The 16,179-nt window shown below is 45.5% G+C and overlaps 1 protein-coding gene across 2 annotated transcripts in view; it reads right to left on the reverse strand.

The window, feature by feature from the left end:
* Positions 1 to 4,336: 4,336 nt before the first annotated feature.
* LOC8050724 (protein lin-9 homolog) overlaps positions 4,337 to 16,179 on the reverse strand; it is a 39,522-nt gene continuing 27,679 nt past the window's right edge. For both annotated transcript variants that reach the window (XM_029971759.4, XM_029971758.4), the window contains exons 12-16: positions 15,349 to 15,429; positions 15,130 to 15,255; positions 14,394 to 14,603; positions 12,099 to 12,193; positions 4,337 to 7,894 (exon numbers count right to left, since the gene is read on the reverse strand). In XM_029971759.4, coding sequence (XP_029827619.3) covers positions 7,786 to 7,894; positions 12,099 to 12,193; positions 14,394 to 14,603; positions 15,130 to 15,255; positions 15,349 to 15,429 — 621 coding nt within the window. In that variant the 3' untranslated portion in view covers positions 4,337 to 7,785. The remainder of the gene's footprint in view (positions 7,895 to 12,098; positions 12,194 to 14,393; positions 14,604 to 15,129; positions 15,256 to 15,348; positions 15,430 to 16,179) is intronic.

Genomic DNA, 16,179 nt, shown 5'->3' on the forward strand with positions numbered 1-16,179 from the left:
ACCTTGAGCACGCCCTCTTTCCCTGTATTGTTTTCCTTAACAGTCTGAAATATCTGGAAGGGAGAAAGCGACAACATCATGTTTGCGGTAATAGCGTCGCGCAATGTACATAGTCCGTTTCGCGGTTGCATGTTTTGGGGACCATCTTAAGAAACAAAACGAAAAATGTTTTAAGTGGGAATATATTACGTTGAAGCTTGTTTGCAATGTATATTTTAAGTATACGTTGGCATGCCAAAATATTTCAGAACATACTCTTCAGTACAAAAGGTGTGCAGGCCAGGCTTAGAACGATGGAGACTTTTTGCGAAGAGGTTGAGACGTGCAGGGCCTTGTACCAATGGGTTGCAATGGGACGGGTTTAAACAAGACGGGCATTTTGGGAATGGGTTGAAACTGGGCGGGTTCAAATAGAGAGGGCGTTTCGGGAATAGATTGACACTGGATGGGTACAAACGGGAAGGTTGTTTCGGAAATGGGTCGAAACGGGACGGGTTGAAATGGGAAGGTCGTTTGAGGAATAGGTCGAAACGGGACAGGTTAAAGCGGGAATGGGTTGTTTCGGGCTACGCCCATACAAAAAGCAGGATGATGAAAATAGAATATCCAGCGCTTTATCCCACTACATCTTCCGCGGCAAATAGGGTGCATTTTAGAGCGCAGCCCTTAGGCGCCCGTCTCCGGCTTGAGCGGCTTCACCGTAACCGTGCTTTGCATTATGGGACGTTTCCCATAATGACGTCACACGTCGGGACACGAGGGTAACAAAGGAGGAGTAGAATATTTTTCCCGCTAAATTTAGCGGAAAATTTTTCCCGCTAATTTTAGTGAAAAAATTCCCCGCTAAATTTAGCGAAAAAATTCCCCGCTGAATTTAGCGGAAAACTTTCCCTCCTAAATCTAACGGGAAAACTTTCCCGCTAAATCTAGCGGGAACAATTCCTCGGCTAAATGGAGCAGGAAAAATTCTCCCACCAAATTTAGCGCAAAAATTTCCCCGCTATATTTAGCGGGAAAATTCCCCCGCTATATTTAGCCGGAATATTTTCCCGCTCAACTTAGAGGGGAAAAATCCCGCTAAATTCAGCAGAAAAATTTCCCCGCTAAAAATAACGAAAAAATGTCCCAGCTAAATTTAGCGGTAAAGTTTCCCCGTTAAATTTAGTGGAAAAATTTCCCCACCAAATTTAGTGGAAAATTTCCCGACTAAATTTAGCGGAAAAATTTCCCCGCTAAATTTAGTGTAAAAAATTCCCCGTCTAATTTAGTGGAAAACTTCCCCCCCCCCCCCCCCCCCCCAAGTTTAGTGGAAGAAATTCCCCACCTAAATTTTGCGGAAAAAATTCCCCCGCTAAATTGAGTGGAAAAATTTCTCCGCTAAATTTAGGGAAAAAAATTCCCTGCCAAATTTAGCGGAAAAATTTCTTTGTTAGATTTAGCGGAACTAATTCCCCGCTAAATTTAGCAAAATTTCCCCACATAATTTATTGGAAAAATTTCCACACTAAATTTAGCAGAAATATTTCCCCACTAAATTTAGCGGAAAGATTTCCATGCTAAATTTAATGGAAAAACATTCTCCGATCAATTGAACAAAAAAAGTTCCCCGCTATATTGAGCGGAAAAATTTCCCCACTAAATGCAGCAGTAAAAGCTCCCCGCTAATTTTAGCAGAAAAATTTTCCCGACATATTTAAAGGAGAAATTTTCCTGCTAGATTTAGCAGACAAATTTCCCTGCTAATTTTCGCAGGAAAAATTCCACCTTAAATTGAGCAGAAAAATTTCCCCTTCAACTTTAGTGGAACATTTTCCTGCTAAATTTAATGGAAAAAATTCCCCACTAAATTGAGTGAAAAAATTTGAACCACTAGATTCAGCGGGGTAATTTTTCCGCTCAATTTAGCGGGAAATGTAACAAAAATTTCTAGCTAAATGGGAGGGGAGTGGTAGAGGGGCGTACCCTCCCCACCTCCTCAAGAGCTGCGCTCTAATTCCGCATTACAGGGAGCTGTGAACGTCTTCATTTTTTCTGCTTGTGATTCAAACAAAATAAATCTGAGAAAGGAAGAAAAAGAAGAAAATTGATGGTGCTATGGAACATCTGAGAAAGGAATGTCCCATCAAACTGAAAAAAAGAAAGCGACTCGTGTGTGCAGCAAACACTTCAGTGAAAGCGACTTTGTGTATCCTTCCAATGTGTTCTGTGAGTGCTGGTCTCATTAGTTCCAAGTTGATACCTTTTTAAATCTTGAAAACCAGTAAACATTTCCTCAAAACAACTGGCAGGAAGAAGCAGTCGCTGGCTTCCGGAGTCGTTTCAATTAAATTCCTGCTCATTCATCCGGTTGCCACAAAACCCCCCTGCAATTGAAATCTTAAATTTAGTAAGTCGGTAACACTGCAGCATTCCAGAAAATGAGGTGTACACCTGCTATGAATTACTACTGTTTGTATGTTTAGTTTCGCGGACCAAAATGCGCATAACGTGTGATGTGCTCCTCAACGAGCGATTTTAAATTTGTAAACAATTCTTAGTAAGAATTAGAACAAATTAATGAATCGCCTGAATTTGCAAAGCCATGTCCGACAATTTAATTTATGAAAGTTACTGCTTTTCTTTCAAGCAGGAATCGCAATGTGACAAAGTTTTATTCACATACTCTATGTGGGATAAGCTAAGCGTCAGTTTATTTGCTCGTCAGCAACTGTCGAGTAACACTTTAATAGAAGTGTCGGTATCGGCAAGCTCAATGTAGCTAAAACAAGTGTGCGGCACTTTGCGACACTACTGTGCACGTGTGCACAGCTGTACAAGGTCGCTGCTTTGAAGCATTCTCTCGCAGAACAAGCACTCATACTAGAAATGCACGTCTCGAAGCTTGGAGCGCAAGCTAGCTTGTGCTTGTAGCTTTGGCTGCACTCACGGTGAACAGAGTATAAGACGACAGCACATCATTTGCTCAGGTGAATGCAGAACCTTTTTCTACAGAAGCCTCCAGAGATCCGAAAAAACAAGAATCGGAGGGGCTGTGAATCGCCCTGATGCACGCCGTAATGTGAAGCTCCAAGCTTGTTTTTGATGATTTTAAAGTTTTTTTTTAATATAAAAAGCAACTTTGAGACACCGTTATTCATTAGAACGATCACTCAGAAAAACGTCATACACGTTTCTTTAAGGAATAAACCGTTTTTAAGCAGCAAAGATGCAAACTAACATAGCTGCTTTGTGGTTTGACATATTGCGTAGTCTGCTCGCATCCTACCAGCTCTGTCACAGGAGGGCGCCCACGAGGTGGCGCCACCAAAACATCTCGTCACCGATAGAAGGGTGCACATGCTAAAAGTTTGTTCCCCCCCCCCCCCCCCCCCCCCAAAGCTGGTGCAGACTTTTAGATACAAACTTCACAACAAATGTACAGGTAAATAAACTTTTATTTGTTTTGTTATAAAATATCCAGACTCCTCTACTGTGGTTCTTAAATCCCTCGTGGCCTCCCAGACACCAGGCTACCGTACCCTTGCTTAACGAAGTCACGCCCAGACATGCAAACTCGGAGCCCAACAAGCCTACCACATGTTATTTTGTATGCTACAAAACTGCATGCTCCTCTCTCTCACTTCACAAGCGACGGAAATCATTAATAAATAAAGATAAAAAAAGGTGTCAATGTGCATCGACATACGCAAGAAAAGCTCCTGTACAAAACAGCATAAAGACCCCGGCTACTTAAACAACCCAAGCCCGAGGTCCCATTTTGGTCGAGGCGAGAGCAAGAGTGTCCTCGGCTGCCGATTGGACGTGGTTCCACAGCTTCCGCATAATCGGCCAATGAGGCACTTTTGACCCAATCGCGACTCCTCCCAGTCTCCGATGTGCTCGTCTTTAGTACTCCTTCATCCACCGTTCAATGTTAGCTTGTGTACGGCGGAACTTGAGATTTGTAAATAAAGTGCAAGCAATCACTGGCTTCCGACGTGAAATAGCAAACAATCCCAATTCCAGCCTGAGTCTCATCCCCCTCAGTCTCATCCCCCTCGGTTCTTAGCAGACAATCAACCTTCTTTCTGCTCCGTTAGCAGGTGATGCACGGTGTTTTTTTTTGTTTTATTTCTGTCTGCGAACCGCATTCTTTGCTCAAGTTAGCAGATGAACAGTCTACGAGCGCTTTTTTTGCTCACTTTACGAGGAAATTCAATCTCGCTCTAGTGGCGACCAAAATCGGACCCCTGGTCTGATAAGTCGTAGACCCCGTCCTTCACGCCCAAAGCACTTACAGTTGGAGAGACATGCACCGCTCTTCTCCCTGGAGTGATCCGAATTTTAGGGCCTCGAAAAATAAATACAAGCTTTATTGCCACAACAAATTGAAACCTTCGCCCAGAAAATGACGCCGCCAGTTCAACAGTGGACAGCCTGTTTATATGCAAGCAAACGGTTTGTTTAAAAAATAAAATTAAAAACAAATCCCCATCACTCTTCTTGATCTTCAAAACTTCTTAGAAGCAAGTCTTCTTAGAAGCAAGTCAACAATTTCTAAGTTGCTTTTTTCTGTTTAGGTTCAATCGGAAAGAGACATTACACAGACATTCCACGCCTTCCCCTGTGGATCGCAAAGAACGACCCACGAACTATGAACTACGGAAAATGGGGCACACAGGTACAAACTAGACAATATGCTTTGTGTCACCGCGACAATCAGAAATTAATAGACCCCTTCACACTCCGTCACATGGGTGCTGCTGTTTTGGAATCACGTGACGTGGCCGCCATAAGGTGGCTTCAAATTGTCGCTCCTCTTTTCCCTCTGCGCTTTGGCAAAAGCATTGTATTAGTTTTTTTGGTCGCGTTTCACCACAATTTTTTCTCTTGCTTTGTGAAGTGTCGTCTGATATTTAATTTTAGTATCTAACTGCATGTCATCATTAGTTGCACAACTTCTGCACTATATTTTATAACAGCTTATGACTCAAAAAGCGAACGGTGAGCACTAAACCTGCGAGTTCATCTGTTCTTAGCGATTCAGCACATTATTACTCAGGTTGTCGACCTGCTTTTTCACTGTGCCTCCAAGCATTAGTCTCTTAATTATAGTTTATTTTTATGGAAACTAGTATCAGCAGGACAGTCCAGTATGGCCCTAGACATTCGTAATCCTCAGCCAGCATCATTTCAGTTGTTTCGCCGCCGAACCTGACCGAATGAAGAACATGATCAGATGAAGGCATTTGTAAAAACGTCCAGAAGTTAGGGCTGTAACTATGTCCTAGTTCTCAAGGTACCACAAGGGATACATTTATATCACAAAACTAAGCGAAAATGCCATAACACACCAACACAGCCGTGAGCCCGCTGAAACCAAAACCAACCAGATTGAAGCCACCTTATGGCGCCGCATGGGTCAGCACCCTCTGTCCACCGGTAAGGTAACTACTGAGATGAAAAGGTCTATAGGGCAGTCACCATGATCACAAAGCAATTGCCTGTTGAACACGGGCGATGATCTGAACAGGATGAGTCAAATGGACGGTCAGGCTCTCCAACGAACCGCATTAATCCGTTCCTAAAACCACCATGCTGAGATTTACTTTTACAGATGCGAACATTGGATGATCTAATTGCCTTTGTCAAAAGTTACAAATACATACACAATTTAATTTTCTCAAACTTCGAAATTCGGCAAATATTGTGAAATATAGATAACGCAAATACACCACCCCGTGGTGATGAATGCTGAACATACCTCTCAGAATTACAAAATTCCGAGCCCACGAAACAATTCCGCAACCTTTGCTTCGCAAAATATTGAGCCCTCGAAAATCAAGTAATTTGATTTTATCCTATTAAAGGGCAACCCCGCTTCATTTTTGTTTTTGAAAAAAACAACGCAGTCCTCTTCAGTATCACCCAGGAAGACCACACATCAAATATAACGACCTAGTTCTGTCTCAATGTTTCTTCAACGGTTCGGCAAACTTTGAAATGCACCAAGTTGCTGAAATCGTCTGACTAGCGGGCGAATTGCGGTGCAACCAACAGCACAGCCAAGGCTATGACATTGGCAAAGCCAACATTGAGCTAAACTTCATCACAATTGCCCTTTTCTCTTTCTTTTTACTTCTCTGGGCAAGCGTAACAGGTGACGTCAGCAATGTTTCCTCTCGGTGCTTAGCAGTGTCTAGTGTCTACGTGATTGGTGCAACACACTCACGTAGCACGCTTCTTGGGAGCCGTCCGGCTGTTAAAGCCATCTCCCCTCACAACTGCAGTGGTCGTCTCACTGTTTGTAATTATTGTCTCTCGGCATTTTGTTCCCACTACTTGCACAGACCGACGCCGCAGTTGTGCAGACGTCGTCGAATGTCGTAGACACCAAAACGTGGTGAAGAGTGCGGTTCAGATGACACTTGCGCCTGGCACATGCCTGCCCCAACGGTGGTCCGCAGGCCCGCCCCAGTCCCAACCGTCATAGTGTAGAGGATCACGTGACATCTTGTGCCACGTGATAGCCATGTTTTTGGCGGCCCAAGGCCCAGGTTGCTAGACGGAGCCAAAGTTTAGGTTTCGATTTCTGCTCATGTTTTAGGTAAAAGTTAACAATATATATATATCCCATTTCTTACAAAGGCAAATGATGTAGGGGCTTTTATTAGTGCTTTGTAATGGAAAATCACTCATCATCCCGAAAGTTTTGGAATTTAGCGGAGTTGCCCTTGACGAAAATGATCCAGTTAAGCCTACCTTCAAAGTCAAACAACAGAAATCGTACAGCCAGGTGCCACAACCTCTGATTCAGCAAAAACAGGAGACAAAAGAAGATACCGTCAAATTATCGCCTCTAAAATACTGTGAAGAAAAATAAAGAGTCATGTGCCATTTTACAGAGATGCCAATTGGTTTGTTTAGTACTGATAGAGAAAGTGGCAGACAGTTAAACTCACAGGTTGCCAGACTATTGCCCTCCTCCACTGTCGGAATTTTCCAAGGACCACCACTCTATTAGCACATACAACTCTTATTTTGACCGAGTCAGAATGACCACAGCAGCTTGAGCAACAATATAAGTATGAAAAAGAAAAACTGCCTGTCTCGTTTGGCGCATCACAAAGTCACTTTAACCGCTGAATTCACAAACCTCACTCCAATCGAGGGGCACCTTTCCTTCCACAAGCAAGGCGCAAGGGACGGCGCTGGCCATTCGCGACGACGGATAGGTGGCCTAGGCTCTTCGCGATTAGCCAGTGCCGGCCCTCGCGCCTTCCTCGATGTAGTGGCGGGGCCCCTCAATTGGAGTGAGGTTTGTGAATTCGGCTGTAAATGCGTAGCATTTATAGGTCCTCCATGGCATTATAGTGTCCCATGACCACCAGGATAGCACATGGTCAGGTGACTCTATCAAGTGACGTTCGATGACATCTTAAAATAAAAGAAGAATGTGTCGAACAAAATCTTTTGATTGAAGTAATAAGCCTCCTCTAACAGAAGTCGATGCACCTGGCATGTCACGGCCAAATCTTTTGCGCCACTGAACTCTAAGCAATCAATTGATCCCTGATCAAACACCGACAAAGTGCAACAAGAAGAAATCAACTCTTTCAGTTCGCTGCTGTGGCAAAGTTGAGCGCGCTAGTTGCGCGAAAGGATTTGTGCAGTCCATTCAAAGGCCCTATTATCCAGCTGACCCATCCGGTATGCGAGGAAGCAAGAGACACGCTCGGTGAATCCGTGCACGCACCAAACCACACCCAAAAGTTTTGTCGACGCGGCTAGACCGACGCCTGGGGGTCACACCGACACGTCTTGGGATGACGACGTGAACGCGTGCAGGTTGCCCAATTGGCTCAGTCCATTCTGGATGTGGTTGATGTGAATCTGGACCTTGTTCTGGAATACCCTGCAACAACAACACGTGAAGAGAGGAACACGAACGAGGTTAGTTCTGCCACGAGAAATACTTGAGACTGTAGACGGTGCAAAGGGTGAAAAACATAAGTCAGGCTGAGGAACGCACAAGCTGGTGAAGAAGCAGGAAACTGGCAATCTTTCATTTCTTCCAAAACGAACAATCACCAGCCTGCTTGTGTCTAAGTACCATATGAAAGGTTGTAGCAAAATGGGCATCGCTCACAAGGTAATAAAAGAAACAAGATGTTACTAATGCCGTGAAAAGTAGTTTTTATATTTATTTTTATAAGATTTGGACATCATTGAAGAAGCCTTTCTGTATTATACTTCATCTCACCTTAGCACGGACTAACTGCGAAGGCTGTGCAAGCGCGAGCGGCTAGCTTCGACTGCCTTGACTGGAGCACTAGCTGTACGAGCGCTTGTGCAGCCGCCGAGGCTTCATCCAAAGCAACTAGCTCGGGCTTTCGGCACGTGCGGCTAACAATAGTCCATTCTAAGGTGAGACGAAGTATAGAAGCCTGTACATTTTGATGAATAAAAAAATTAATAATTATAAGTTTACATATACGAGAATCAGCATCTCGAGTGACCCGCGGTGGAACATCTGTCTGCCGAGACTGGAGCCGGGATCGCTGCAGACAACAGCGGGACGCGAGTGCGACGTCGTAAGGTGGAATTCAAGGGAACGCAAATGAGGGTGCAGTAAATCCACCAGTCAGAGATGGAGTAATAAGGATAGTGGTGCAGGCTAGCTGATAAATGTTCATATTTAAAAAGAACCTTTTTCGTTTTCAAAGCAAGAATGAGTCTGTATAATGTAAAACATTTTTTTGGCTGGGTCACCATTTTGAGGTGATGGGTCGTCCCACCTTTCTTGCTTATAGGGCTAACGGTTGTCGTTTTCAAGGCGGGGGTGAGTTTTGTTTATATAAGAGGCTGTTCCTGTGAATAAATTTTGCCACTGCGTTTTGAGACTTCATTGTGTTTATCCCTTTCTTTTCCCCTGTCTCGGATTTCTTAAAAATATGTCAGAGACACGTTCAGGAATCGTACGTATCGGGACGAGCCCACAACGGCCAAAAATTCTTCGAAATCCTGGTCTTCCGTTTTGCATTTCGGGTAGCACGCCATGCCAGTTGGAGGCAATGTGTTACATTTATTTCGAGGTAACGTGGGGTAGGTAATGCACATACAAAGTATTGAAAAGATGGATGAGCCCATAGCCAATTGGCTACTACTCAATATTTTATCAATCATTTTTGGTCCACCGAAACTAAACAAAAAGCTAGGGTTTGGAGCACTTTGAACACATTTTTCTCCGTACCCCTTCTTGGCATAAATTTGATTTTAGGAAATCTATCGTTTGTTAATGGGACAAGAGAAAAGACTCACTCATTCTTTTTTCTAACTGGAATTTTTTGGGCCATACAACTGCGGTATTGTTTTTTGACTTTGTGGATGTATTTTATAAAAGATGTTAAGATTTTGTCCACAACATTATAGGAAAAAGTAATTTATTTAATTTTTCATTGCGATGTTAGCATGAAATAAATAACTTTTTGGAAATTTTGTTTTCAGAGTTGCACTCTCCACGCATTCTGCTGCAGATCTAGAGTAGACAAATGTTGGGTATTACATTAGTTTCCTAACAACTGTTTTCCTAAACAAAGTCGGTGCATTCCTGATAAAGACGACTATAATTTATTTTACAAATCATGTACACAGATGAAACTTTGCACTGCATTATGTCTTGTAACTGCCAGTGTACATTGTAAATTTCATTCATATGAAGTCATAGGTTCAAAAGTTGACCCACTTGGGTAGTGTCCTCCCTTAAAGGGGTGTATGAAGGATGCAAATTTTGATGAGTTTTCATCACCCGAGAAAACTGATTAGCGTTAGCGTTCCTCAACGAGTGCAATGTCTATGCGATCACAAAATCATATTTCTACGTTGCTATATCTCTGCTAATAGCCGATTCACACGACGGACCAAATCGCGATTTTCGTCCGCAGACCGTGTACCACGTGACCGGCACGTCACCGAACCCTGCGATCCGCACCTCCTCCGCGGAGGCGCGGACTGATAAAGTCGAGCGCCTTTTTCACTCGCGGACGTCTGGCGGCAGACTGACTTGGAAAGCATTTAGTCTGGCAACGGTACATGGTTTTCTTGGTATTTTGCTTCTGTGCGTTCAAAACAAAAATGGCGCGTCGTTGCGTTTTGTGCGTTTGTTGGTTCATTTTGTCGTACGATTCTTGGTTCCACGCGTGAGAGAAACTCCAGAAACTTTGTCCGGCTGACGCGACGCAGGTTCCGGTGCTCCTCCGGGTCCGTGTCAAGAAGCTCCCGTCAAAACTCGTCTATAGCACGCCGCGATAAATCTTGCACGTCCAATCAGGATTTCACCGAGCAAGCCCTCTCTTGTGGATGTGGTGTGCTTGAGTGTTGTGCACGAGCGCGGAGTGTGTGAAGGCATCTCCAAACGCCCCTCCGCGAGCCGGGAAGTTCGTCGCGTCTACGCCGAAGCTTTCTCGGGCAGGATCATGCCTGTCTCACTGTCATGCTTTGGGTTATTAAAGTTAGTGGCGCTTCGCGCGAAGCCTGTCCCGGTGTTTTGTTCTCGATCTGTACGTAGCAGCGGCGTACGATTCTTTATCGCGGTAGCAACCGTCGATTTCTCTCTTGGACAACGGTGCTACAGTGCGATGTTGGAGTTTCGCGGCACTGTGGGGTGCGAACAGGTTCGGTCCGTCCTCACTGGCGTCTGCTCGTCGTCTCCCTCGTGTGGATGCGCTTGGGAGACGGACGAACCGCGGATATGTCGTCACGTGATCAATCCGTCCGCGGATCAGTCCGTCGTGTGTATCGGCTATAAGCTACATTGTCTTTTGCAATCGGAAAAAAGGTGTGTGGCAAGATTTGTACTATCATCAGTAAAGTCGTGTTTTAAAGTCGTGATCGTCCAAGACGGCGTACTGCATCATCTTCTTTTCCTTTTTCATCCACTCTGCACTGCGAGCCTATCCTGACAAAATAAAAGTTAATAAAGCTTGAGCTGATAGAAAACTTTGTGCATTTTCTGCTACACCACTGAGTGACAGCGCGTCCCCTTCTTTTTTAGCAACACCGAGGAAAAGGCTGATGGCTGCGGAGAAGAAGCTGTCGTGCTGACGACCTGCTGCGCTTCATACTGGTGTATGGGACCAATCCCATGCTGCGAGAGTAGCACAACATTTCTAATTGAATTTCACTCAGCTGAGATGTGTCCATGGCTATCGCGGTGATGAGAGGCGCCTATTCAGAAAGTATGTCGGTAGCATCGGCGCCATCAGTGCAGTAAAATCCTCTGGTAAAACCTACCGGCACATCACCAGCTTGCCCGCTAATGCTCCCATTCTCCTACCGCCCGGTGTTGAGTACGTCACGACCGACAAAATTATGCCGTGGCTTGTTTTGCGGTGAGTTGGAGAGGAATAAAAACTCAATATTTCAATAATTTTCCATGTAGACACTAATAAACCAAAAAGAAAACGGATGCCCGTTCGGTGTTCAGTGATCATTGAAGGTTTAATGTAAAAGTTATATGGCAAAAGCTTCGGTGCTTTATTAAAGTTATGCAAATTTCAAAGATCAACTGACAATGAGTTCCAGATTTTCGTACTAGTGAATAGGTGAGCGGTGTTTGGCAACTTTTGGTTCCTTAGCAAATTTTGTTAAGCTTCTGACAAACGTTTACGATAATCTGCAAGGCTGTCTAAGCATGGTTCTGAAAACTACAGTCTGGAAGTTTCATAATTATGCTTGCACAGGCCTGCAGCTGATTGTCGTCGCTTGCCACAAGTGAAACAAAATTTCTTAAGGAACCGGAAGTTGTAAAACGCCGGTCACCTATTGGATTAGCCTTTCCCCGTATACATTGTGGCATTGTGAAAAATTAACAAGCCCAGCTAAATTTTCTCTAGTTTGACAAGAAGCTTTAGGGAGTGGGCTGTTTGTAGTTACAACTTCATGAAACACTGTTTTTTTAGTGTGTTTTAATATCCTGCAGTGTTAGTATACGAAGCTGAACAAATAAACAGCGTGATTATTGCGTGCAACATGAGCTGGTTATAACTCGAGGTCATTTTGATTCGTTTTAATCCTACGCCATTTTGAACGTTTGGCTTGAGACATTCGGATCCACTCACCCTACGTTCCGAGAGTCCAGACCGTTCTGGATGTCGGCTAGGGCTTCACCGAGAGACTTCAGCTCAAATGAATTCAGGTCTCCCTGGGCCAGGTTCTGCGACGCATGGACAAAAGAAGGGGACGCGAAGCTTCTGGCAGGTTCGGCGCATTTGCCAAACCGGTGAGGCAGAACAATGGCACGCCGAGCAAGGGACCCCACGGTAAGCTCAAAGACAATGAACTGTTATTTTCACCCCTGCCAGTTTTGATATGGACGGGTGTCATACTGGCGTCTATTTCCATACACCATAAAGCCTAGCACCGGCCTATGTATCCCCGTATCCCCAGTTGGTGGGTTTGAATCCCGGTCGAGGTGCCCACAATCTGACCAAGGCTTATTGCAGAGAAGGAGCCGTGTAACCGAGGTTCTGGTTGCATGTCAAAAGGTCCCCAGGTGGTCGGAAATGAATCCTCAGTTCTTCACAGGGGTGCTCGAGATTCCCTTCGTTGGTTCCGCATGTAAAACCCCCAAATTCAATTTGCATAGTCGCTACTGCATGGCGCAGGGACGTTACGACATGTATCAATTCTACACGGTCGAATAGCCCCTGCAGAGTTGATAGATGTCGTCATATTTCAAGATGACTAACTTCTAGGTGTAAGGAACCTCGAAGGTATTGTGTAAACGGATATGACGTAGGGAAGAGAACTCGAGCATGTGGTTTGACTACGCTTGCAACTAAGAGCATTGTGTCATAAATTAAACTTTGTTGTTACACTGAGACAAGTTCGACTCATGTTGTTCCTGTGTAAGATTTTGTAGGCAGAAATTAATGATTCGAGGGGACAAGCTAACTCAGTGTATAATGCGCAACAACTCTGCCATCGAGCCAAAAAAAAAAAAAAAAAAAAAGGTTTAAGAAGTTTTTTGGTATTTTTTAATACCCGAATTTAACTCCTCCCGGCATGCTATTTAGTTATCTTTGAAAATCTCAAATAGAGGTGATGACAGGAACATATCCACGGGAGAAGTCCATGGGGCCAATATTCACGCAAAATTTTGCGGTGTAACGAGCCTCGTTAATTTTGCTGACGTTGCTCAAGTAGTCAGACATTGCCAGGAAAACGTAGAATCAACGATTCCAACGTGAAAAAGAACACAGAGACACACACAGACGCCAACAACATCCCATTCCAATGGTTTGTTTATGGGCGATGGCGAGCTTCTTGGCCACACCCCGCATGCGCGGCATCGGTGGCGCCAACTAGGGGCACTCAGATTTGTTTGTAAACAGGAGTTGGTGTATAAAAGGCAGCAGTTCTGAGCATTCCTGGCTCTGCCTGGAGCAGAATGGGGCCCTCTCTCTGTTGACTTTCCTTAGTTAGAATTTCTTAATTAAATATATATTAGTATCCCCATAAAATTTGAATTGAGAAGTTTTTACTACAAATAAACGGAGACTGCCTAATAAGACGACACCTTCAAAGTATAGTATTTAGACATTCGCAAAACGTGGCACTCTTGTTAACTCTCGTTGTCATGGTCAGTCGTCGCACCAGTTAAGCAACAATTGCCTCGTCCAACCTTGCACAAAGGCATTGTGAAACTGAGCCCCTGTCATGTCCTGCCGTCACACACTATTTGCAGACTCTTCCTCCACTCTTGCATGAAGCCGATGCCGTGGGACGGACAACATACTACATATTCTCAACAGCAGAGGGACTTGAATCCGGCAACACAACATTTGAGGACAGAGTTCCTCCGGAATTCTTCACTTTCATCGGTGAATTCTTCACCTGCATGCCACCGGCTATTAACGGTAGTCAATAAAAGGCAAAGAACCACTTTCAATGCAGAATGTGTTATATGCGTGGCTTATAGCTACCATCCTGTAACACACTCTTGTAATGGAACTGGTGTCCTAGCTGACTGAGCACAAGTCCCGGCCTAACCATGGTGCCTAGAACGTACCTTCGACCGACATGTTTAGCGTCCAGTCCCACCCATGCGCAAAAAGTAGACCCGAAGTGGCAACAAATGACGTCGCAAAAACGGGAGTCGTGCTGTCGGATGTCGTGATCCTGGCGGTCGGTATTACGTGTCTCGGCAAAAGCTATGAGCGGACGTGAGTGGCGCCGTGGATGCGGAGTGGTCGCGCCGTGGTCGCGTCCAGCGACAGCACGACGCCTCTACGACGTCATTGGGCGGAAATCGGGGAACCGCTTTCTACGACACGGGAAACGCAACTGAAGGAGAAACGTACGAGGCTCCGTAGTCGAACGCCACCTCCGAGACGTAAGGTGGCCTCGCTCACCTTGACCTGAAGCATGATTGAGGTGAGCTTGGCAACCAGGTCCTTCACTTTGGAACCGGCCGGGGAAGGGGAGAAGGAAGGTGAAGAAGACGGCGTGCTGACTGCCCTTGCCGGAGCGCAGCGCTCCATCAGCTCCCTCGCCTCCTCAAGGCACTTGTTGCGGATCGCCTGGGGCTGGATCACAAACTGGAGGCCCTGCTCCGGGGCCATCTTGATGAGGAGGACACATGATGCATGGCCCTTAGGGTGCATACTCTGCTAGCTTTCAAAGAGTGTGCATACTCCGCTTCGCCTAACAAAAACGTGCGACTACACACCTCGCGCACCGCTGCGCCCTCCTTCGAGGTCATACAGTACTCGCATGGCATTTGGTTGACTTCAATGACTTTTACTAGTGCCTGCTACGATCGGTCGTAAGGTGAAACGGACTTCATATGGTGGTTGCTCGAACTGTGTGCCGGAGCTTTCAGGATAACGAGGGCTACCGGTAAAGGCGTATGGCAGAAGTTTACGAAGTTCTGGCCAGGATTCAACAAGTTCCGATATCCCCCGCTGCTGCAATGAAAGACTATGTGGAATGGTAACTGTCTATAAAATTGGCTAATAAATAAACTGTATTGACCCGAGTGTAGATCACACTGCTGAAGAGAGGAGTCGGTGTGCCCACTTTACAGAGAAGCACATGAAATTTTATCGGTCGGAGACTGCTGCAGGACACGGATCAGGAGCTGCGTACCTTTTCACAATAGGCCAGGATTCCTTCGAGGGACTCCTGCAGATCCTTGTTGAGCACTTCAAACTCCATGATCAGCAGCGCATACCTCTTCTTGAACTCGGGGAGGATGGGCTGACCGTACGACGTCTGCGCAAGGACAAGTTTCCCATAAAAATGGTCAGGTTTTAGGAAACTTTACTCAGGCAACGGAAATTTGAAGTCCACATTTTTTTTACTTGCCATTTTCTCAGCTTGTGTGTTCAGCTCCCTTAGCTTGTCAATCTTTTCTCTCTTTAGAGACAGGATTTTGGAGAGTTGCACCTGCATGAGGAGAGAAAGGAATCAGGAAATATAAAAGGGAACACAGAAGGTACGGTCGACTTCCGTTGATTCGAGCTTGACAGAACTTGCGAAATTGGGTCGAATGATCCGAAAGTTGAATTAAAAGAAACGTGAAAAACTTAGAATATCCAGTGCTCTAGATCAGGTGGGCTATCATTTTTTACAATGAGCCGCCGCACACTGCCGCACGGCGGTGGCAACGGCCGTGTATGTTCTTCGCACGATCGGTGCAGCGGCAACAGCGGTGACCGCTGGCGCCATTGCAACACCGCTGCGAAGCAGCGTTCGCTGCTGTGCATGCCAGTAACGTTATGCGCAACGGCGTTGCAATGCTTGTTTTGATTGTGTTATACATACTTGCAGTTCACTTGCTCTACCTGCGATAAAAAAAACGTCCGAGGACACCTAGGCACTACTTATGAGTTATGAATGCGAAAGCATGAATGTCGTTCTTCCGCTCCCTTAGTTTGTCTGCGGCGCAGTAACGTCGACAGTCACGTGTCACCGGCGGATGGCTGAGGGGGCGCTTTCGTGAGGTGGCTGTGCCGCACTAAGCTCGACTGTGCGGCCTCTCAGGAGTCTGCTTGGACAGGCTCTCGCTCTGCCGCCACTGCTCCAACCTCTTACCGGCAGCTGCGCTGCTGCATGCGCCGCGCCGCCACGGAAAGGGCTTCTCTGGTGGCTTTTTTTGGAATTGCACCAAATGAGAGCCAAAGGGAGCCTTGTTTC

This window comes from Ixodes scapularis, unplaced genomic scaffold (genome assembly GCF_016920785.2).
Source record: "Ixodes scapularis isolate PalLabHiFi unplaced genomic scaffold, ASM1692078v2 PGA_scaffold7__128_contigs__length_106722199, whole genome shotgun sequence".
Lineage (NCBI taxonomy): Eukaryota > Metazoa > Arthropoda > Arachnida > Ixodida > Ixodidae > Ixodes > Ixodes scapularis.